The sequence below is a fragment of the Rousettus aegyptiacus genome, unplaced genomic scaffold (assembly GCF_014176215.1).
Source record: "Rousettus aegyptiacus isolate mRouAeg1 unplaced genomic scaffold, mRouAeg1.p scaffold_m13_p_12, whole genome shotgun sequence".
Lineage (NCBI taxonomy): Eukaryota > Metazoa > Chordata > Mammalia > Chiroptera > Pteropodidae > Rousettus > Rousettus aegyptiacus.
This window is the reverse complement of record NW_023416287.1, coordinates 6921248-6946331: the sequence shown is the minus strand read 5'-3', so window position 1 is coordinate 6946331 and position 25084 is coordinate 6921248. Positions and strand designations below refer to the sequence as shown.

General features: G+C 50.7%; 1 protein-coding gene across 10 annotated transcripts in view; it reads right to left on the bottom strand.

Annotated features, from left to right (window-relative positions):
* NFATC2 (nuclear factor of activated T cells 2) overlaps nt 1-25084 on the bottom strand; it is a 143195-nt gene that overhangs the window by 99739 nt on the left and 18372 nt on the right. For all 10 annotated transcript variants that reach the window (XM_036229284.1, XM_036229282.1, XM_036229276.1 and 7 more), the window contains exons 2-3: nt 16194-17214; nt 11732-11903 (exon numbers count right to left, since the gene is read on the bottom strand). In XM_036229284.1, coding sequence (XP_036085177.1) covers nt 11732-11903; nt 16194-17214 — 1193 coding nt within the window. The remainder of the gene's footprint in view (nt 1-11731; nt 11904-16193; nt 17215-25084) is intronic.

Sequence of the window (25084 nt, the reverse complement as noted above, 5' to 3'; positions counted from 1 at the left end):
TGTTACAAAAACCGTTCATTAGGACAGCATTTACAGTTTGATAACAAGTGTCAGCTAAGGAGGATGGGGTCCCCTGACAGAAACCTAAATTCCCTGCGGAAAGATCCCTTTGCTTACATAAACGATGGCAGGACCAACTCAGCTTCACCTCCTACCCGGAAAACTGAAACGCAATGTCATTTTAAGCTCTGTGGTAACAGTTGCCTTGATCATTTACAGAGAATTTAACATGCACAGGGCTCTGCCACGTCCTTTATAAATTATAATGCTGACGATGGCAATGACGACGGTGAAAACAACCATGAGGACAGACACAGACCCTTCTGGAAGGATAGTCAAGAAAACCACCAGGGCCTCAGGGCGAAGAGGTGGCCGCCGGCTGCGGGGCGGGAGGCACGCCTTGCTCTGTACAGCTCTCGTACCTTTGAAATTCTGCCCCACGCAGTACATTTCCTCCCCAAAACTTAATTTATTTAAAAAAAACAAAAACAGAAGTCTGCACTCAGTACTGTACTAATGGTTGTACACACACTCTCATCTCCTATAGAAATCCGATAAGATGATAAATCCTATAAGATGAACATTCTGTCCAACTTGCCACTAAGGAGACCAAGGCCCCAGAAGGTCAGATTATCCTTGGGCACAGTCAAACCACTAGTGTGATGAGAACAACTAAGGCTGAAGGTCAGTAGATCCCAGGACCATCTGAGCACAGGTCTGAGATCATCACAGTGTGCACTTGGGACCTAGAGATGCTGCCTCTCCAAGCCCAAGTGCAGGCTACCCCCAGCCACCCTGGGCTCCACTGGCAGGCCTCATGGAGGACATGCTCAGGAAGGTCAACAGCAGCCCGCAGTCCACTGCGGCCCCACAAGCCGGCTATTGTTCTGTGCCTGGGAGGGGCCAGCTGGCTGCCATGACCAAATGCGAGGAGGGAAGGAAGCCAGGTGGGTGGGGAGACGCCCGTAGACAAGGCACGGGCCTGGGCGGCCTAACAAAGGAAGAATGTGACTGGGTGCTCGAGCAGACTGGATTTCTTAAATTTTGCAAAAATGCTTCAGCAACAATCAAAGCCCCTAGGAGCACCCGTGGAAAATTATCTCAGGATCAATCGTTAAAGATTTCTATTTCTTCTCTGTGGCCTGACTGGTTAACAGTGTAGGCTTGGGAGCTGAACTATCTAGATTCGGTTCACGGCACACCCACTTCCTGTGTGACCTGAGGCGAGTTACTTAACTTCTCTGTGTCTCCAGATACTGCTCAGAAATAAAGGGGGCATTATAATCGTTTATACATAGGCGGCACTTAAAACAATGGCGCATCTCACTAGAATCTTGGCAAGTGCTATTCCACCCCTGGGTTCATGAAAACAACTTCGTACAGACGTGACTACGTAAGGAGGGCAGGGGCCGAGCATGGCGGGCTTGAGTCTGTGAGCGCGGGATAAAAAGACTGAGAGGAAATGCCCCAGAGCAGTAACAGCGGTCTCTCGGGAGCTCTCTGGTCGGTCTCTTTTCTATACTTTCCTATGTGTGTTAAGCCATGACTACATGTTAAAACGAGAGAAAATAAAAGAAACTAGTAATTGGAAAAAATGCAGGGAGCGCAAACACATGCATTTATGCACATCTACACATAAATACGGGGCTATATATATATATATGTGCATGTGTGTATAAGTATACATAAAAGATGTAAATAATTAACATATGGGCATCCGTGTTTATACACACATACACGCCGCCCGACCTTTTTCAAGCCTGTGTCAGAACGTTCAGAACCTGCTACTCCTAAGCAGGGGCCTGAGGACTGGAAAGGGTTTGGCCGAGGAGCCCGACAGACGTGCTTCTAGATCAGCTCCATCGCGTCCAGGCTGCGTGACCTTGAGCGAGTCCTCTGACCTTGCGCAGAGCACGTGTTGAAATGATGTCCACTGATGGCATCCACGTCATCAGTATCTAACTCACATCCCTCTCGGCTCCGGGGTCACAGCACGAAATCGAAACTTCTTCGTGAAAACAAACACTCCCTTTCTATCCTACCAGGACGGTGCAAACGAAAGCTAGCATGGAGAAGAAACGAGAAAGACGAGCAGGTACCGAGCACTCGCTGCAGGCCAGGCCCTGTTCTACGCGCTTCACCACACGTGTTGTCATTTATTCCTTGCGAAGATCCCAGGAGGCAGGCTTCAGGATCATCCCCTCTCATGAGCTGCGTGACCTTGAGCCCTGGTTCCCTCGTCTGTGCATGGGGTTAATACCAGCACCACTACCTCCTACAGCTGGCACACAGGAAAACCTCAGTCAGGGTCAGACGCCTCTCTGTCACTCGTGACCACGTGCTCCTTGGAGAGGGCACGCAATGCCTCCGAGCCTCGGTTTCCCCATTCACAGAGCAGCGACAACATGCCGGCCTGAGCCTCTCCACATGACTTGTCTGTCACATAGTAAGTGCTCCATAAACAGATGGGATGATGGGCGGAGTCAGCCCACAGTCTTCCAGGAGGCTCAGGACAAGTGGCTTTAGCCTTGACGCTGCCTCCCAGGTCCAGAGACTGGCTCCGCTGCCCTCACAGAGGGATCAGGTGCCCTGGGAAAATCCATCCGCCCTCATGGGCCAGGTAAGGATTTTGTTGTCAGTGGAGCTGACTCCTTCTGAGGAAGTTATGAGTCTCATTCATGGGACCAAACTAGAAAACACTGACTGTCTGATAAACAGATCTTGATAGCACTCTCCCACCTGTTAAACCCACAGGACACCTGGGAGGGGGCGGGGCCAGCTGGGGCGGGAGAGCCTCCTGCACACCAGCCTGCAGACAGTCAGAGTGAGAGTGCTCGGGACTCCAGACGGGGCCCCCAGACGGGTCCCAGGTAGGATCACAGGCTCCTCCTCCTGCAGCCTGCTGCCACGTGCTTGAAATCCACCTCCAGCAGATGCCTCCTTTGAAAGTCTTTGCTTTGCCCAAGGTCTCTCAGTGGAGAAAGCAGAGGCGAGGGCAGGACCCGAACACCCAACGCTGGGTCCAGTGCTCCAATCACACCACCAGCTGCGTAGTGCCCAAAGCCGCTGCAGTGGGGCCTTTCCTAAGCCCCGCCCTAGCGCTCCCTCATGTCACCCCCCCAGCTAGAGCCCCCCCCACAAGCATTCAGACTTCATTATACTCCAGAATGGGGCTCAACACTGAGCCGCCTGGGAGCAGGCGATGGATGAATGAATGGCTAAGTGGAAAGATGAGAACCCAGAAGCTAAAAGCCAGGCTCAGGGCACCACTTCTGCCCAGGCGCCTGACTTTAAGTGATATTAGTCCCCCCACCCCCGACCGTGCCGCTGCACCCATCTGCACAATGGGAAAAATCGCCCCAATTCACCACTGTGTGCCAGCAAGGATGAAGTAAGACCATACATGTAACAAACAAACAATGCGTAAACAAACCACGTGCGCTTAATTTCGACCATAGATTAGTGTCAAAGTTGATTCACTCAACCAGAGAAAGCCCGAATGGAATCTAATCTTAGACTAATAGAGCGCAAAAGATCCCAAATCTATACCACTCACTGTATTTCTCAAGAAAGAACAACAGTGGAGCCAACGCCTGCTTTGTGCCAAAGACCACGCTGGGCACTTCTGCATAGAATCCTAACGACTCTTGACTAAACAAAGCAAATAATCTCTAAGACGGAAGTCTTCCTCACTTTACCCCTGGAGATGCCAAACCGGCCGCCCGGCATCCCAAAGCGAGGACTGCCTCGCTCCCAACGACCAGCTCTTTCTACTTCCGAGACACTGAGCAGACTGACGGCTCAGCGGCGGCCCAGGCCTCGGACCTCCCACATCCAAGCCAACGCCATGGCTCACCCGCTGGGTGACCTCAGGCAAGTCGCTCAACCTCTCGGCGTCCCAGTTTCCTTGTCTGTAAAACGAGAGCTGTAACTCTACCACCTGCATTCCATGTCATCGCGGCGAAGATCAAGTAGGTCGCCCGGAGGGAGGTATGCAGTAAGCGCTCAGTAAGTGTAGCTTTCCGCATCACGCCACCGTGCCCAGACCAGAGGAGGGACCCGACGAATCGTTTGTGGAGCAGACGGAGTTTCCTCCAGGGGTTCCTGCTGGCTGCCAGGCATATGGGAAGCCTCGGCATTAATCTTTCTTTTTGAAACAATTGTTTCTCCGAGATTCTGGAAGCTGTTTCCTGCCTACGTTTGGCGACAATATTGTACTTGTGCCCAGTATTCACGGCAATTTATCTTCCAGCATGAACTAAAAGCGCTTCCTGCTTACCATCGGTGTGTCTTTGGCACGAGATTGGTACCGCCCAGCCCTGCACCTCCTCATCACCCCACAGTTCTGCCTGCGCCAGCTCCTACCCTGGATACCATCTCCTCTCATCTCCTCCTGGCTCACCCTTGAAGGTCAAGGTCACACACAGGGGGTTTCATTTGACCCCAAGAAACACTTGGTTTAGTCTGTTCTCTTTTAACAAGTTTTCTGAACGACTCACCGGTGTTATAATCAGGAGACTGGTGCAGACGAGGAGCAGGTGATGAGGGTGGGTGGGCATACCCGCCCACCCCCTTCCTACCTTTAAATGAAAAGGCTGGGTCGAGCCATCCCTAGGGAATGGGTTCCCTTTGAGAATGGGAAGCATCTCAGTGGGGATGGACAGGGCCACCCAACCCTGGGGACCGTGGCCCCCCCGGGACTACAGCCATACCATGCTTCTTGCCCATAGCCAACCCTGTAAAAACTCCCGTTAGCCCGACTTTCTAAACATACCCAGCATCCAATCATTCTGAACACCCTCCACCCCCGGCTCTGGTCCGGCCGCCATCCTCTGGGGCCTGGCCCCCCGCAGCAGCGCCTCAGCCATCTCCTGCTCTCCCTCCAACGCTCCGCAGCCCACCCTCACGGGCCTGGCAGCTGAAGGGGTCCCGCTAAAACCTGAAGCAGACCCCGCCCGCCCCCGGCTCCCACCCCACAGAGAGTGCAAGTCCTCGAGCGCCGTCCGGAGCCCGAATCCGCCCAGGCTCCTTCCTCCGGGACTCCATCCGGTCACCCCGCTCTTGTCGCGCAGGCCTCCTCCCTGCTCCTAGGCCGCTCTCAGCTTGTCCCCAGTGTCCCCGCCGTGGGCGGCACACGGCCCCGAGTCCCTGCACCTGCTCTCCCTCCATCTCCCCCTTTGCTCGAACGCCACTTACGTGACCGCTCCCAGGGGCCCTGGCCTTGCCGGTTCATCCTGGAGCACTTATCACCTCCCGCATGCTATTTAATTTTCCTATTTATCAGATTGATTGTTTATCTCCCCACGGCCAGAACGTCAGCTCCCCGGGAGCAGGAATTTCTGTCTGTTTTGTTCACTGCTGGATCCCCAGCGCCTGGAACGGTGCCCAGCCCATAGAAGGTGCTTGATAAACATTCCTGACCGCGGACTGAATGAGCGAAGGGCCCCCCGGTGATCTCAAAACACGCCAGAAACTTGAGCCTCTGCTCACCATTCCGCTCCCCTCTCCCTTCCTTTTCCAGAAAGTCTGATTGAACCGTCCGTAGAAGCAAACACAGCAGCTCTGATCCAGACAAATTAGCATCAGCAAGACCTGCCTGGGGGGCTCACCGAGGACAAAATGTTGTTAGTCCGACAGATGCCAACGTGCCAGCCCATTGCCAAATGAAGCACTGCTCAATGTCACGACGCCGGCTTCACCCCGCGAGGAGAAAGCCCCGCCTGGCTTCTTTCCTCCCTCTCTCAGATATAATGTAAAGTGAGTTGCACACAGGGCAAGAGCTGAAATCCAACAGAACGAAATCCCTTTTATGAGTGGAAAGCTTGGAGACTTAACCGGCCTCCCCTGGATTGGAGGGGGGCGGCGGTAACCTGAACAGGTGCGCCCCTGGCCCCCCTACTCTTCGCCCTGCGACGAAGCTCGTTACTGTTAGCCAGGAGGAAAGAGCGATCAGGTTTCTGCATCTGTGAGGACTCCCTCCTGAAGGAACTACCCATGCTTCTCCATATGTCTGAACATCTGTTTGAACAAATCAAGAACACTGATGTGTGCGCTATGGTTAAACGGCCTCGTATTTTGATCACTGTCTAACCAAAAGGATGGCTTTCCAATCTTTTTTCTGTTTTTCAGTTAAAAACATGTCCCAGGGAGAGGTAAGAATAACAATTTTTGAAAGTCCCAGCACAAGGATAGATAAGGAATAAAATGAAGTGTCCTCTACTGGGAATTTCTAGGCAGTAATATGGTTGAAGGGTCTGGAGGCAGGCCAGGGGAGGATTAAATGACAATGGCATTATACGGGGCCACTCTCACCTGGAGCAATATTAGATCCCAAAAGATGGAGAGTTAGGGAAACACGTAAAGCCCCATCTCGCGAAACCGCCTGTGAACGGACGGACATCTAAGCCACCAAAGGACCAGCGTGCCCTGCCCTGGACCAGAACGAGGAGATGACGGCTGCGGTCCACCAGAGGCGTGGGCCCCTTCCAAGGTGAGTCTCATGGCTCCCTTTCTCAACTGGTCCCAACGGGTTAAAGTCAGACAAACGAGTTAAGATTCTCCGGCTCCTGGGAAAGAGCCATAAACCTGACCTATTTCGATGGGATTCAGAGCTCCCTAGGAGAGTCTGCTGGGCCTGGCTCCCTCCTGAGCTGGGCGATTCTTAGAAATCATAGAAATATAGCCTCGCTCTCATCACCTTTTCTACCTGATAAACCTCGAAGTAATGTGGTCCTTATTTGCCCCCCACAGGATTGGAACTCGAGGCTATTTGCCTGGAGTCAAAGCTAACCCAAAGTTTGATTGAGTAGCCCCAACTTAATAATCAGAAATTTCACATCGAAATTGAGATTTGAAAAAAATAACTGTCAAACCTGGCAGCGCTGGAGCCACGTGGGGGCTGAGGAGGGGCTGCCTCCGAGAGACGAGGCACATGCCCTGCTGCGCCCTGCTCCCCAGCACCCCCCGTTTCTCCCTGACTCATCCAGCCATTTCCTTTCACTGCCGGGCCCGCGTGAGCTTGTCAGGTTGTGATCCTGCTTCTCCATTCTCTTCTCTCCTCAGTGTGTCGCTTCTGGAGAGATGCGGGTTGCTGCTGCGGGTAGCACAGCCCTACAAGCGGACACGCGCCAAGCCCGTGAGCGATGGTGCGTGTACGTGGTCCTGCGCCGTTCCAGGGGCCTGAGAATTAGAAAGCCCAGGACTTTGTCCCTGAGCTCCAGGCTCATATACCCCACTACCCACTTGACATCTTTGCTTGGACATCTCACAAGCCCTTCCTACACCCCCAACAGAACTCATGACCTTCCGCTGGGGAAATGACTTCTTCCCCAAGTCGTCCCACCTGGCCTATGATGACACCTTCCAACCCACGTGCTCCCTCACCTCCCGCATCGAAGCCAGTACCAAGTCCAGAAGACCACACCACAGACCCCACCCCCTCCCCTCCCACTGCTACCGCCTCACCCTCACCGGCTTGGTCTCTCACTTAGCAATGCCACAGCCTGTTCAATTAACCTCCTTACTTTCCCTCTTAGTCCCTTTAGCCACTCCCTAGAGAGAAACCGTGTGATCCTAAAAATATTAAATCAGAGTATTAAACCTCCCTCCCGTATTCAAAACTCGTCACTCCCGTCCCCTGAAATAAAACCCTAGCTCCTCACCTTGGCTTATGAGTCTTGCATGTCCTGGTCCTGCCAACTCGTCACCATTTGAGCTAAACTCACGTGACACTGGCCCTCCTTCAGCTCCTCAGACACACCAAGTTCTTCCCTGCTCGGGACCTTTGCATGAGCGGTGTCCTGGGCATGGAACACTCTCCCTCCGCCAAGAGACAGAGAGACAAAGGGAAGAAGGGCATCATTCTTCTCTTTGTTGGCTCTATCTCCTGCGCCAGGTCCCAGCTGGTAAGTCACCTCCTAGGCAAGACCCCCCCTCTAAAGCAGGTCTTCCAAGTACCCTGGCATGCTTTGTTTTGTTGAAGACATTCCTCCTGACTTGTGAATCCAACACATGAGCTTCTGACCCGCCGCCATGTCTTACTGACGAGTCCACGTGTCATTCCAGATTGTCCTCTTCTGGCCTCCCTGATCCGCCTACATCTCAGCAACGTTTGGTCACACTGGACCATCCTGGGCACCTCCAGTACCCCCGAGCTCCATCAGGGCAGGAACTGTGTCGAGCTCACCTGTCATTATGTTATCATTGCCTAGCGCAGTGCCTAGCACACAGTGGGTCCTCAACAAAATACTCGCCTAAGGAATGAGCCAGGAGATGTGAAAAACATTTAAGGTCTGGAACAAACTTTCTCCCAAGACCAAGTGACGCTCAGGACAGGAAAAAAAAAAAAAAAAAAGCAGCTAGATGCGGCATATGTTTGAGATTTAAAATTTTATATTTAAAGGAAGAGAATGCAATGGTCTTGTACTCACTTGATTTTCATATAAAAGAGGAGCCTAAAACCACTAAGCATGCGAAAAAAGATTAAGTTTTATAGTGTGGCAAATAAAGGAGAAGGGTGGGGACCGATAATTGAGAAGGGGTAAAAGGAGACCTGCGTGGTACAGGACCAGAAACAGATGGAGAGATAAAGGGAGAGACGGAGGCCAAGAAAGAACCCGGCAGAAGCTTCTAGGCGCGGTACAAAAAGGGGAGGGGGGGGTTCGGTCGCTCTTCTGGGAACAAAAGGGGCACCCTTCAGGTTTTGAATGAGGTTTTCACACCTCCTTAAAGGTTAAGAGCGCTCATCTTCTCAAGGTCCCCTCTTTCCTTCATTTTTCAAAGAAGTTTTTTTTTTTTTAAAAAAAAAAACTGACTTCCTACGCGAATAAGCAGAGGTTAGCACATTTCGTTTTAAAGAGAACACACACTATTCGAATGATTTTTTTTTTTTAAATACTTCGCTGTGTGTCTTTTGAGAACACGGCTACAGATTTTTAAGGCGCACTTTGAGTTTTCAAAGATCCGAGCAAGAACGAGGATGGATCGCTGGGGGCTGTTGGGAGGAGGGGCGTGAACTTCCGGTACGGCATGCACGTTCAGCCCATTCTGTTCTCTGGAACTTTCCCGGGCCCTAGGCCCTGATGAATGAGTGAACAGAGCCTAGCACCTCACACGGCCTGTCTGCTCTGGTCGAGTTAACTGGACCAGTGGGTGGGACCCTTCCCAAACAGGGCCAATTAGAACTTCTCTAAGAACAAGGGTTTGGGCCCCAGCGAGCTAGTAAGGGGGCTGGCATTGGAAGAGCACATAAAATTCATAGGCAGGAGGTGTGGGCATTTTCCCATCAGGCAGGGAAAACTGGCCTGAAGAGAAACGCAGAAGGTCGGGAAAGTGGTGTGGCAGGTAGAGCCCGACGCCTGGGTCTCAGGTCCACCACTTGACAGCCATGACCTTGAACAGGTTCCTTGACATCTCCCTAAACTAACTGCGAACCGCTCCATAGAGCTCTTTGAGGATTAAATAAGTTAATACACACAACACTTGGAACAGGGTCTGACACACAGTAAACACTCAGTAAGTGTTATCTATTATCATCTTGCTCAACTGTTAAGTTCACGAGCGTGAGGATTTCTGGCTATTTTGTTCATATCATATTCCGGAACCTAGAACCATGCTTGGTACGTAGGCGTGCTCAGCAAACGGTCCTTGAGTGATCAGAGAATGAAGAAGCCCTACAAGCACAGAGACCAAGGACGGAACCACCCAACTCGGTTCCTTATCTCAGCTCCAACCCCCAAGAAGCAGTCAGAGTTGGGTCTTATCGAAGCCCAAATCAAGTCATGTTTCTTTCCTGCTTTTCACATCTCAGGATACAAGCCAAACTCTCCCCCGTGGCTACCCGGGCCCTGCACGCCCTGGTCCCACCCCGCCTTTCTCCCCTCTCTCTCTCTGACCCTTCGTACTCCAGGTACGCCAGACCCCTGAAGGTCCACTGCCGTGGTTCCTCCTGCCCCTGGCCTTCGCACCGCTATTGCCCCCGTGCGACCTCAGCTCTGGTCAGTTCCTCAGGAAAATCTTAACAGATGTTCTTCCCCTGTCTTACACAACCAGAGCCCTACGTGCTTTCCCTCATACCAGCTGCCACGATGCGTAATTTTATCATTTACGTGATTAGTCAACGACTCCTTCCCCCTCGACCGAGAGCTCCATGAAGAAAGAGATCATAACGTCTTTTTTACTCCTCACTATATTTCGTATATGCATTCGTATTGAGCACAGCAGATGATAAAAGGTAGATGCCCAACAGATACTTGCAGAATAAATCATGACCAAGCAAAGAAGTGCCTTGGACCTTGACTTCCCAAGTCCAGGTTCTTCTTGAGTTGAGTCTCCTGGCCTGGTTTTATGCCCCAGCCCAGTAGTCTCCTCATACAATCCCCTTTTCCTAATCAGTTTTGAATGAGTTTCTCATTACAACCAAAAGCTTTGACTCAAACACACAGACGAACACCATCCTCCAAGCCAGGAAGTTCCACACCCTGAACAGATTAGCCTTTAGAGGAAAATAACAAAATCCAGAGTCTCTACAATGCCCAGTAGATATTATCATCACAGTGTCAGAAGATAGTCAACAATTACTAGACATGCAAAGAAAGAGAAAGACGGGACTCATGATCAAGGAAAAGAAGCAATGACTAGAAACAGATCCCGAGAAGGCTGTGATGTCAGATTTAGAAAAAGCATCTGCCAGGATCTATAAGTTCCTAACATTATCATAAAAGTCCTTAACCAGGTGTACACAACCAAAGCACCCACGGAGATTTGGGGAGCTGGGGATGGTTGGTTTGTCGTCTGAACTCTACTCATGTCATGTAGCTTCTAATTAACTAATTTCAGGGAATGTGCAAGAATCTGTATTTTTAACAACTACTCTAAAGGGGTTTGATGCCTCAGATTGTCAGCATAGGCTTCTCATTATAGAATATTTCCACTTGAAGGGAAATACTTTTTAAAAAAAGTTAAATTAATATAAACAACTGATAGGTACCAGTCAGCAGTTGCTGGTTAACCAGATGATACAATTAAAAAGATTTCAACTCTATCTTGGAGAAAAAAGAACACTACTCTACTTATAAAAAAAAAATAAGTCTGAGGATGAATTATAAGCCACAGACATGAAAGATAACTATTACAAAGAAAAAAAAACAGGAAGAGATGCTCATGGTAAAATGTAAAGTAAAAAAAAAAAAAAATCAGAGTACAAACTACTATAACATCAAGTATATAAATGTATAGTCATAGACATTGCCATGTCTGTGAATAGAAAAGAGGCAACAGGAAAGACATCAAAATGCTAATAATAGTTATTTTAGGCGGTTTTACTATGTGTAGTTTTAATTTCTTCTACTTTTCTATAGTTACAAGAGTATGCTGATTTTACTCTATAGACTCTCATCTGAAGCTTAAACACAAAATGATGGCTTCAGAAACTCCTGTCAATATACAAATGCCTACCAAATTCTAGCAGTTTCTCAATCAGAAAGAGTAGGAAAGAAGTGGCTTGAGCATGAATACCACCTCTGTCCTTATCCAGCCCAAGACAACTCCTCTGGATTCTCAGTAGCTGGATTAGCTTCAGATACTAATTCAATCTTAAATTTCGCACCCCTCTGAGGAGTAAGAGGCTGAGTCACATACCTCGACCTAAAAAGCAACAGGCAGTGGCTTAGCAGAAGTGAGTCACCTAGTAAAAAAATCAGGGACACAAAATAAAAAGAATTCAAGTCCATACCTGAACCACAGGGTGGCCACCGGTTGGGGCTTTGACGGCCCCTCGGCTGCCTTCCGTCTCATAGTGGGCCCGGTGGTGTGGCTTGGGCTGCACTTCGATCCGCAGCTCATAGGAGCCCGACTGGTGGGACAGTGGCCACTCGAGCGGAGGGAGGGATGCAGTCACTGGGATACTGAAGGAGGAAACAAGATCAGTCGCGTGTGCAATAAATCGGAATCAGTCAATCTGTACAATAAACATAAATGGTCTCTTTTCTGAAAATCACGTCCAGTGCGCATATGAATGAAATGATGGCTGTTGGGAAGCAGGATATTTCTCAGACATGACGGGCAAGGCTCTTCGAAAGGTAGAAATCTTTTTTCTTTGCTTTCTCTTTCATCTTGATGAAGGTAGTGAATGGCTTCACTGAACTGACGAAGCTAGTTTCATCATATGTTAGTTCTAGCGTGTTTCGAGCTCTTACAACTTCTTTTCCTCTGGGAATTTTGAAGAGTGTCACATCTAAAAATACAATCCTTAGCCAGGATTTTTTCCTTTTCCTGAGGAGTGCATGTAGGGGAAGGAACCCTACAGTGGGCCTCGGAGAACCCACATGTGTCACCAACATGCCATGTGACATTAGTCAAGGAACTTCACTTTCTTAACCTCGGTTTCCTATAATCACATAACAAAGGCACCTAGGTGGCTGGCATCTGAGAGTTGTTTCAGCTCTTATTTCTATGTTCAATGATTTCAATTCAAAGTACATTTTAGGGAGAGGACATTTCCAGTCACAGTTAGTGCTTATCACATCAAGTGCAGAACACCCAGCCACAGAGAGGTGTCTGGTTCAGGTACAGATGAGCTGAACCACTCAGACCCCCTAATATTAAATGAAGAGTAAAGGTCAAGAGCATGTCTGGAGTCACACACCCAACTTCAAGTCCCAGCTCCACCTCTAACTACCTGTGTGACTTTGAGCAAATGCATCTACCTTCCTGGGCCTTAGTTTCCTCAGCTGTGAAATGGGGATACTGAGATTATATAAAGAGCTTAGTACAAGACATGCTCAAAGAATGCTAGCTATAATTTTTTCCTCTATATATCATACATTTCAAATAAATAGTTTTTTTTTTCCTGTAGACCATCTTAGTTACAACACTGGATATACATGCTTCCACATCCGAAATTATACGGTCTTTGCAGGTATGCCAATAAGTTACATTTTAATATGGAATCTCAATCCTATTCGGCACACACAGCAAGCAAACTTGATATGTGGTTAGAATTATGTCATCCAAGAGCTGACTGAGGTCTTGACCATTTATCGAGATCATTCCTGCAGAGCCTCAGAGAACCTAAAGACATTTCCCCAAAATCACAGAGCAAGACAGAGCCAAGGATCCAACTTATGTCTCTTGACTCCTAGTCCAGGGCTCTGATCACATCTCTATACTGTCTCTTACCTTACTATTAATTTACTTAAAATAGGTCCAATAAAACATCGCATTTATGGAATGACTCTAGAACAATGCCTGACATTTGAGAGGTACTCGGTGAATATTTACTGGGTGGGTGGATGGGCAGATGGATGGACAGATAAATGAATGAATAAATGAGCAGTTTTATTTCAAAGAACCCCTGTATATTCAAAGTAACTTTGAAGTTCAAAGCATGGATTTATGTCATCATGTCCTGATTTTTCGCATATGGCAGAAATCATTAATCCAATCAGGATATTCTTTCTCACTAAGCCCAGAGCTGCGAGACGTTGACTTCGTTATCAACTGGACTTAGTTAAGCGCTTGCAAGGAAGCCAATTCCATCCCTTCTCTATCATATCAATATCGAGGGAAGAATGGAAGGGCATGGCACCCCATAAACTCCATCCGTGCCAGAGTCCAACTTGACTTTACAATCTGGTATCCTCACTATGCAAGCAAATCTCAATCCCTTCTCTCCAACCACATTGTCTCCTGAAGCCCCTCTTACCCTGAAGTTTTAGGGTGCTCAAAGTGCCTTTATTTCTACCTTAGTTACAGTGTCAACATGCCTTCAAGCTTCTGCTACGGATGAGGTGCCGAGGGGCGGTAAATACTCTTACTCTCATCTTCTATTCGAGTTTAAAATTTTAAAGTTTGCAACATAAGGCTCATAAAAAAATTCACTTCACCCCTGTGTCTTTAGAAGTATCAAAAAAATTTAGTGACTAGAAGATTCAGTGGGGTATCCCTAAGTACCAACTTCTAATTTTGTTTGTTCTGGAGTAAAGCTTTAAGAACTGAAATACGATCTTCAGAAGACTGGAGACAGTCTGAAACCCTGCATTTAAATTCCACCCTCTACTGAGTTGTCCACACAACTTGAGATAAACATGATCATGAGGCTTCCATGAATGCCCTTCTTTTCAATCTTACAGAAAATTCTTGCAAATATCTCATTGGCTGGCATAGACTGGCACCTGCTAAAGACTAAAGGACTCTAACACATCAGAACCTCTCAGATAAAGCCACAGAATGCAGAGGGGAGGATTTTACGGACAATAAAGTCTCAGGCAAATGCAGCACAACCATAGTTTATAGTAATGCCCCTTTCCACTCCCAACCATTAAATAAGTCATGTTTTGGAGACTGAGATTTAGCAGAAAGAACGAGAACTCAGGAAGCCTGGATTCCCGTCTCCAACTCAGCCATTAGCTAGCTGAGTGATCATGGGCATGCCCTTCACCGTTCCCCCCGAGCCCAGGTCTCTCGACCTGCGCCAGAGGCTGGCCTTGATCAGCATTTCTCAAGGTGGCTCTGTGACACTTTCATGGCAGAGCTCAGAACTCTGTGGCCAGTCTTCGAAATCACTGCTCATTCCATCCACAAGTGGGAGTGGCCCCTGCACAAAGGCATCGACTTAACTCTGTTAAACCCAGAAACTCCTTTTCCTAAGGAACACCGATTGACCTACCATGGCCCCAGTGTTCTCAGAACATGCTTTGGAGGAAATGTCAGACTAGAAGCTCGTTTGGGTCCATTTCGGTCTGGTGAGAGGGGGTAAGCCAGGCCTAGTGAACAGGGCCCTTGGCTACTCTCAACCCCACACCATTCAAAACTCTTTACCATTATCTATTTTGGTATTCAACATTTGATGAGAAAAAAAAAAAGAGGCTTCCACTTGCTAAAAGGCAACAACCCTTGGAAAACCATTGGGATAATAGTAATAGCGCAAGCCTTGAGATTCTTCATCTAATAGAATAGAGAGACTAAACCTGCCCCTAACCACTGTGTACCCCATTTTTCTTATCTCCAAAATGAAGGTAAAAATAATACCGAACCAGGTTTATGTGAGAATTAAGTGAAGTAATACACAGAGAGTACTGAGAATTGTACCTGGCACATAGCAGGCATTCTTAAATACTGGTTGTTATTATTATTATTGCCACCATCATGACTCTGAAGGCTACTGGCAGCTCAATCTCCTAGCACGAGCCTTGTCAACGAGGAAGCAACAAAGGTGCTTCCTCTAGATGAAGAAGATTCCTTACGACACTAAGAGCAGCACCTCGTTTTGAGCTCTTACTCTGTACAGGTTCAATGCCAAGAGCGTGACATACATCATCTCACTTTACCCTTGAAAAAAAAACACCACAAGGTAGGTACTCTTATTATCCTCATCTCATAGGGACTAAACCAAGGCCCAGAAAGGCGCTCGATGAGAAAGAAGGTCCTGATTGATTAGTAATGTCTGCCCTGGGCGTGGCATCGCAAAAGCGCATCGATGAGAAAGAGGTTCCTGCATGATTAGTGATGTCTGTTCCGAGCCCGGCATGACAGCCGTGCCAGAGACGCGGGTGATCGCACAGCCAGGGGATGGCAGAGCCAGGGCTCAAAGCCGGTCCCGAGAGAGCCCAGGCCTCCGTGCTGCTGCCATCCAGAGCTCCTCTGGGCTTGCCAAGGTTTCGAGCTCCTTGAGGGTCATGGCTCATGCATTTTTTAGGGCCTCCATGTTACTGATTACAGTCCTGAGGTACCTCGCAGATGCCAACAAATATCGATTCCTCTTATAAGACAGAAAACGGCACTTGGTAAGGCTAGCTTTGTGCTTAGGAGCACGTCGGCTCCGTGAGGGCAGACATTTTTGCCTATTTTGTTCACCACTATCTCCCCAACACCTGTAACAACAGTTCCTGGCACATAGTAGGTGTTTGATAAATACTCGTTGAATAAATGAAGGAGCCAGGTGCCGTATGAACATCACATTCGCCCTATGACCTCAATAACCACCCAGGAAGCCGGGTATCCTTAATCCCATTCTACAGATGGGCAAACTGGGGTTCAGAGAAGTGAACTTCCTGTCTTTTCAGGGTCTTACAGCTGGCAAATGGAGAGCCGGGATTTAAAACCAGTCTAGCTAACTCCGAATCCCATGCTCGTGGCCGGAAAACCTTGTCTGAACACGAGATCAGAGCATGGACGGTGTTTGAAGGCCGACTCACCTGCAGATGGGAATGGCGGGCACCAGCTGCTTGACCCAGCTGGCCTGAGGCGGCGGCACCAGCAGGATGGACTCGGGGGCGGAGTTCCTCCTCTCCTCCTGTTCGCAGGGCCCCAGGAACTCCACGGCGGGGTACAGGTGGCGGGGCAGGCCGGCCTTGGACGGCGCGGCAGGCGCGGGCGACGGGTCGGGGCTGGTCTTCCACATCTTGGTGGGGATCCCGCAAGGCGAGTCCGCGGCAAGGCTGTTCAGAGCATCCATGAGGACGGCAGGGCCGGCCGGGGGGGCGTACCCAGCGGGGGCGCCGTCGTCCCGCGGCTGCGGCGAGGGGCTGCGGGAGCGCTGGGGTGAGGCTCCGGGCAGCGGGGCAACCAAGGCCCCGGCGCACGAATGCCTCCGCTTGGCACCAGGCGACGAGGAGCGCGAGGCCGGACGGGGCACGGGCGAGTGGCGGCCCAGGCAGCTGTCCTCAGCGAGGCTGGTTCGAGGTGACATTATTGGCGAGGTTCTGGGGGAATAATGAGCAGGGATGTTTTGAAACTGGGGACACAGGTCGTCGGGCCCGCCGTTATTGGGCGAGACGCAGGGCGAGGTGTAGGGGGAGAAGGTGTCGGAAATGAAGCTGGCAGAGGAGCCGCTGCTAGCGGGGCTCAAGCAAAGCGGCTCGCGGTAGCCCTCGAAGCCAGGCACGGGCAGGGTGAACCTCGGGCTGGCGGCCACGGCCGCCAGGGGCGCCTGCTCCCCCAGGAGGCCAGTGTCTCTCACGCGGACGGGCCCCCCTGCCTGCATCAGTTCGTGGGACGGAGTGATCTCGATCCGAGGGCTCAGGCCCGAGGCCCCCGTTGGCTTGGCCGGGCTCAGAAAGTTCTGGAACCCTACCCTATCCGGCTCTCCGAATCGGCCGGGGGGCTCGCCAGAGAGACTGGGGAGGGGGCTGTATGGCTTGAGGCCATAGTCCAGGACATCATCAGAGTACGCAAGTCCGGAGGGTGGGCTGGCGACCTTATGTGCATTCGGTTCTTCTGGAAAGAGAAGGGGGGAGGGGTCTTTTTAAGCCTCTAAAACAGAACTCCCAACGCAGAGCAATCACAGGTCGGACTCCTCTCCTGCTGTTTATTTACTTATATTTTTAAATCCCCACCGCTGCCAAACCCCGAAGCTGGACCCTCCTCCCCTCACCAGAAGACCACTTCATCCCAGATTCCTTGAAGAGCCAGATCACAGCGTAAAGGTTTTGGCGCAGGTGCACACGGCACAGCTCGCCAAGCTGCGCGGCCATTAGCCAGAGGCCTGGACCACCCGCCAGGCTAACGGCTTCCAATCTTCTGTCCAAAGGGGACCCTTAGAAGGAATGCATTCGATTTCACAGCCTCGTTCACAGCATCCTATGCGCTCACAACTGAAACACAGGTTTCGTAAAATAATACTTACCCTGCTACGGAGGATGCGCTCTTAGCTTCCCTCCTGTCTGGCACTGTCATTTAAATACTGGTCACAACCCCTTAAACAGAGTCCCTGTCCCACCCGTGTGCGGGTCCTCGACCCGCAGTTTGGAAAACACGGACCCAGGCCCATCTCATTATTCTACTGACGCAGAGACGAGAGGCGGAGGGAGGCCGCCCAGGCCCGGAGTCTGCGGAGCTCGGGGTTCAAACCCCAGATGTTGACGCCTGAGTCTCAGAAGTGGCTTAATTCAGAACCGGGACCCCTGCGTCATTTTACAGTTGAGGAATCCGAGGCCCTGGGAGGGGAAGAAATTCGCCCAAATACAGAATTCGCGGGGGCTAGACATCCCACATCCAAGCCACCAGATGCCTGAGAGGCGAGGCCCCGCCTATCCAGACTCCCCAAACTATCAACACTGGTGGATGCAGAATGACATCATTGTTCCTTTGACAGTGGCGACCTAGCTCAGGCTTCTGCTCCACCTCGGAGGGACCCACAGCGGGAGAGCGGACTTCGGAGGGACCTGGCAAGCCGTTCCCGCCCCCTCTCACTCCCCTCCCCCCCCCACCCTCCCCAGCTCAGCAGAGGCCCCTCCCCCACCACCACTTAATCCACCTTGACTCCCCTCTCTCCTGCTCCCTTACGTCCAGTACATAAGGAAATCCTGGCCACTCTACTGATGAGTACAAACCAAATTCGCACGTCGTCCCCTCTCCAGGACAAGCCGCCCTGGCCCAAGCCACCGTCCTTGCCCACCTGGACCGATTTCCTGGTCTCCACATCCTTGCCCCTGCTTTCTGTGGTCTGTTCTCTACGCGGCAGACTTTTGCAACGTCCATGCACGGAATCCACTTCGAAGGCTTCCCCGGACACTTCAGATGAGATACAAAGTCCCCAACGCTCTTGTCCCCCGGCCCCAGCGGGTCCCGCCACTTTCACGGAACCTGACTCAGCAATGGCTTTACCGCGGCCTTCGCTGTTCTTCCAGCAGATCTGCCTCCGGGCTCCTGAGCGCCTCGGCCTCTCTACCTGGAAACTCTGCCCCCCAGATCTTCCCACAGCTGCTTCTCTTAGCTCCTTCATCTGTCTGCTCAGCCGGCCCCTTCGACTGGCCCATCAGAGAGACCGTCCCCATCCCCAGCCGGGGTCATCCTCCGCCCCTTCTTCCTGCCATCTTTTCTCCATCGACACCCGTTACCAGCTGACATCGCATATTCATCTATTCAGGGAACCTCATCCTGTAGCTTTTAGGGTAAAGGTAAACAACCTGAACTAGGCCAGCCGGGCCAGGCCCTGCCTGCCCCTCCAGCCTCGCCTCTCTCTGGATTCCAGCCAAGCTGGCTGTCTGCCTGCTCATGGAAAGCACGGAGCTCCCTTCTGCCTCAGGACCTTTGCACTTGCTGTTCCCTGCGCCTCAGCTGCTCCTCCCCCCACACACCGGGCCCCTTCTCTATGTAGCTAACACCCCTCATTCTCTCCAGCTAAAATGTCATGGGCTCGGGAAGGCTTCCTGGCCCCCTTGCTAGGTCAGACCCCACTCACACTCCCCTACTGTGCCCCACGCACTTCTCACAACCCCGGCTAACGCATTCTGAAGTTATTCACTTACTGTCGGCCTCTCCCCCAACCTCCGGCCCCACCTCCTACAAGTCCATCAATTCCACGGGGCCTCTCTCCCCACTGCATTCCCAGCACCCGGGCGGGACCTGCCACGGTGGCTTGGTTGGCTGAATGAATAAACAAAGCGAGTGGAGGAAAGTCGATGTGAAATAGTTAAGCTACGACTCAAAGATGCTCGCATCCAAACCACAAGGTGGCAAGGTGCCACCCCGAGAGAACGCATGTGTCCTTGGAACCCGGCGATGTCACTTTTAGAAATGTCTCCTGCAGACCTACTCCCACGTGCGCAAAGTGGAGCGCGCATCAGGTTAGTTAGTGCTGCCTTGTTTGTAGTCCCAAAGGACTGGAAGCAACCTCATGTCCATCAACTGGGGATGGGGTAAATTCTGGTACATTCATACGAGATACAATACGGCTATAAAAAAGGTGAAAGAGTTCTTTCTGTACAGAGATGGAATGATCACAAGAGTGTGTTAAAGGAGCAAGGCAAGATGCATACTGTATGCAAAGTATAAAAACTGCGTGAGAGGATGTGCGCGCACACGTGCACACACACGTGCACACACACATACACACACACAACACACACCCATAAACACAGGTGTGTGGGGGCGGTATGACATAACCTGAGATATATTAATGACACCCCAGTTTAGGAAGCAGGAAATCGAGATCTACTCTGGCTCCGCCACCAACTAGCTGTGTGACCTCAAAAACCTTCCCCACCCAACCAACTCTATGTCTCAAACTTATTTATAACAGAACAGCAGTAAACCGAATCAGTCTCTTTGGTTGCTTCCGGCTATGAAATCTTTTGATTTGATTCTTCCAGAGTCCGTAGGGTCTAGAGTTCTTATGAAGCCGCGGATCAATATAAATTAGTATTTGTGCATGCAAGCACATACACGCACATGCACACACACGCATGTACACGCACGCGCACACAAAGCCACACCTTCCTGGCAGGTAACATAGATTTTTAATCTAGAAAGAAATTAATATCTGCTCCATAACAACATTCTGATAATCCATTACCCTGCAAACCAGCAAAACAAAACACAAAAAGTCTCCTAGCAAAAATTCCGGCCTTATCAGAAAAACTGCATTACGTCTTATCAGCAACACCCCGTCAGGGCTGATGTGAAAAGTCACAGAACCCCGCCGTGCAAACACACATCACTCACGCTCCCTGGCAGCAGTCAAAAACAGAGAGGCTGCTTTGCCGAGCAAAAGCATTTAAAGCATTTGCATCGGTTTCAATTAATCCAAGGAGCAGAGTTTCCTCTCTTCCCCCCGCCCACCAAGATTTTGAAAGTTTAACAGCAAGCAAGGGAAATGAAGGTAGTTTATAATCACTGAGTTCTTCATTCTCTGGACATTTGACAGCGGATCTCACAGACAAACAGCTCATCACTAAAACACTTTTTAAAGTAGCCAGAATCCTTCACTATTTCTCCTTCAACAACTATCAGCTGCACAGACAGCTCTGTTAAGTCACCACGATGCCTGCACGGCGCTGGGCAAAACTAGTTTCACCTCAGAGTCGCCAAATTTTCTCAGAAACATTGCCAGAAACCTTGCTTTTCTTACCACTCATATGATCTTTGCTGTATCCATAATGCATCACCGGTATTATTTACTTAATACTTCTATTTAAGTCCATTCACATCTTTTTTTTTTTTTTTTTTTTAACTTAAAGGGAAACTTTACACCACTACCACAAATGGAAAATCAGTGTCACGGCCATAAATAGAAGGTAGGGCAAAAAACTACAATAAAAATAAAAGTTACTAAATTCAAGCGAGACACTGTGGCCAGCCAAAGGCTGTGAGCCCGACGCCCACTTCTTTTTTTCTCCTCGATGTTCTTTTTTTAAAATTTTTTTTTTTTATTGAGGTGTAACTTATACATACAGATTTGGACTGTAGTGCTCGATGAGTTTTGCCAAATGATATACCACCCCCTTTTAACCACCCCCACAATCAAAACGTAGAATGTTTCCACGAACCCAGAAAGCCTACCTTTTTTTAAGGCTGGGGGCAGGGGTAGGGAATGGCAAATGTCAGAGAGAAAGACGTTAAAGGTACAGTGACACCTTCGCTCCTTCTGACTAGTTCGAAGAGAAGGAGCCCTGAAATGGAGATGGCTCTCGCGACATGCAGGCTGCCCCCCACAGTGGACCACGTATAACCATGTCGCTTGCCATGGAGGTCCCTGGCCCACACGGGAGGCATCGGTACGCAGAGAGAGAGGAAGTGGGGACAGTGATGGAGGACTCGGAGGTTGCTGCCCTGGGTCCCGTGCGCCTCCACGCCTCCGAACATGCTGCCCCTCCTGCCCAGAGCTCCCTTCCGTACCCCCTGTCCTCACCGCGCCTCGCAAGCCACTATCCATCCGTCAAGATTCCACTTGGGCCACCTCCTCCCGAAGGCCCTTGCTGCTTCCCCAGGCTGGACCGGTCCCTCTTCCTCTGTGTTCCCAGACTCTAGAGAGTCATGTAGTGAAGTCTATCAAGTAGACAGTCACTTGTCTGTCTCCCCACTAGACTGAGCTTTTTGAAAGCAGATGGGGACAATAATAATAACAATAATAATGATGATAACAACAATGAGAATTACAACAAAAATAACAGCAGCAGCAGCAGCAAAAGTAGCTATCATTTTGAGAATTTACATGCCAGGCACTGTTGGAAGCACACTACATGTAATAAATTATATAATCCTCACGGCGACCTGCGACGCTGTTTGTTCATTTCCCTTTTACAGATGAGGAACCGGAGACACAGAGAGGTGAATTAACTTGCCCGAGTTCCCACAGCTTGAACCCAGGCATGAGTGAGAGCACCATGGACCACTAAGCCAGGGTTCTCAACTCCAGAACTACCGACATGAGGGGCCAGACAATTCTCTGGTGGTGGTGGCTGAAGGGTGTTTAGCAGCACCCCTGGCTTCTGCCCGCTGGAGGCCGGTGGCATCCCCACCCCTCTCCCAGTTTTGACAACTAAAACACGTCTCCAGGCATTGCCAAATGTCTCCTGTGAGGCAGGATCGCCCCCAGCTGAGAACCGGGGCCCGTGCCTTATAGCCTGGCGCCTCCCGCGGGGCCTGCCCACCGCAGAGGCCCACACTGCTGGGGGCACCAACCCATGAATCATGCCCTCGAACCTGAAATGATTCAGAACTGAGACATGTGCTCACTGTCAGCTCACTAGCAGGTAACTCATGTCTAGAGCAGGCATCTGAAAGTTCTAATTACCATCACCGGTCCTTGCAACAAGGTCCCAGGTGCTCACCCACCATCTAGGCCCTACAAAGGTTTGGGGAAACTTCGGCCACCCTCAGAAGCTGCAGGAAGAATGGCTGGGGAGGCCACTCCAGCCCCCTGCCCTCAGCGAGGCTTCTGCACTGAGACCTGGCTCTCAGTCAACACACAGGGTTAGGGGACCCCAGCTCCACTGCCCACTCCCCAGCTATGTGACCTGGGAAATCGCCGAGTCCTCATGTGTAACAAGATGATGAAGTTAGTGGTGATATCCACTGGAGCTAACCTAATCCATCTAAAGCCTGGAACACACAAAACACACACTCGATCAATAGGGCCTGTCGTATGTTATTGTCACGGAAAGAATGAGCTTCTAACTGAAAATTCTACCCTTTCTCTGCTCCCGCTGCTTTATTTTACAGCACCTTGAACGTACGACATGTACTAATGCCCGGTGCCTTTAAAAGCGTTTTTAAAAAGGGAAGACATTTGATAAAAATAAAATGGACAGGCAATCTAGGAATTCTTCTCATCGCAGACTCTGCTAGTCTGTAGGAAATGTGTGGAAGGGGTAAGTAATGTTTCCAACATCTCCTTCATTTCACGCTTTGTACTCTCTTCCCCCGGGCTCCCTGGGAGCTGATTGACTAAATCTCACTAAAGTGTTAATGGCTCAGCGAGCGACTTACCGTCACACAAATGAGCAGCTAACACGTTGTACCATTTTCTTCGTACCAAGAACCACTGTATGAATTTAATGCATAGCTTGTCTCACAAGAACCCTATGATAGGCAGTATGGTTCCCTCGTTCTACAAATGGGTGACTAATTTGCCCGGGGTCACACGGCTTCTGAGTGGCAGAGCTGGGATTCAGTCTCAGGCAGCTCGGTCGCCTGCACCCATAACCATTACTGTTACTGTCCCCTGCTTCTCATGAAAGGGACAAGCCACTATTTCCTGGATGGTGACACCTTAACCCTGACACGGGGAAATGAGGTACCCCCAGAACAGAAACTGCTCTGGAGGCCCCGTCAGGACAAAGTTGCCCCAACAACTAAAAACACTGATTCCTTTCTTCTGGGATAGTCACGGTCCCTCCATTTGCCCCAGGATTGAGTCAATGATTATTTTAAAAAATCACACTCAGGCCACACAGTGGCCTCTGCCAGCGCCTCTCCTCCTGGAGCCTCGTGTGGCCTGTTGCTCACCCTCAGGGACATGCAGCCAAGTCTGAGGTAGCCGTTCAGTGCCAACCCACCAGCCAACAGATCACTTTTGAAAAAAAAAAAAAGGAAGATCGAGAGAACATCCTCTCCGCCTGGAACTTCAGGCGGGTGGAATTCTCAGGAAGCAGAATAGAACAACCAAAGTAGAAATACAGCCAGGGAGCCTACTAAATGAGGCGTCTGTCCTCCTGGGGAGGCGACAGTGTGAACTGGTGCTTTCGGGCTTGAGGGACATGACAGAGAGGAACCAGGACATGGCCTGGAGGCTGGACGCCCCTGAGGCTGGCACCAGGTCCCGCCCCCGCCCCACCGCCAGAGCCGCGGTCCACCTTTGTCTGGGTTGGTAGACCCACCGCTCGATGAGTTCACATCCCGAGGTGGTACGAGTCCCAGACCCTGGGTTTGAGACATCACAGTCTGTTGCCATGGCAGTGCCTAGACTGCCACCGCCTGGAACCACACGTGTGGCCGGAGGGAAGGGGAGAAGATGGGGGAGGGGATCCTGCCCTCTGCCGCCGCTACTGCCCTGGTGGCTCCGTCGTATTCGGGGCTGCGAGAATTCGCCAAAAGGAGCAGAACGGTGGATGGATTTTTCATCTGGCGGCTCTTGCACCACCCATTGAAAAGACCTTCTTTGAAAAGCTACAGATGGCCTTTAAGTAACAGATTTGATGTGCAGCAAACGCTCCAAAGAGCCCCCGTGTATACACACAGAACAGAGGCTGGGTTTCCAACCAATGAATTGTGTGTATTGGTAATGGTGGAGACCCGGGTGGTCACTCCCGTCATTCAGAGACGCCACACACAGACGCGGGGCATGCAAGGCGAGAAACTCCATCCAGAAAAGTCAGGTCCAGAAATGCCAGCCATCCCACCTCATCAACGTGGAAAAACTGGGAAAAGCCACCTTGAACGCTCTGCTCTTTGCCGACTTCGTCCCACAGGAGACAGCCGTCGGCCTTCACCAGACGGGCCAGAAAGGAGGGCTCGGTCCTGCTTCATAGGCTGCGTGCCATGAGGCCCGGCGCCTGGGACACAGGACCTGGGACAACGTGCAAGCAGCGAGCATTACACACCGGATGCTGGCATAGGTGCTTGCGAAACCACACGCACCCACCGGCTGACACGCATCCCTTCTGGAGAGGGGTAGAGAAATGCCCGGAATCTGTAACCTGCCTGCCTCAAGGTCAGCTTTTGGGTGGGGGCAGCAGGACCCGGCATCCTGCAGACGTTGGGGCTCATCTCCATCCTCAGCCTGGGATGGAAGGAACCACCTCTCGCTGGTTTCACGTCCTTCCGTGGGGCTCTCCTGCCCTCCGAAAGTTCAGAGACCTTCCTA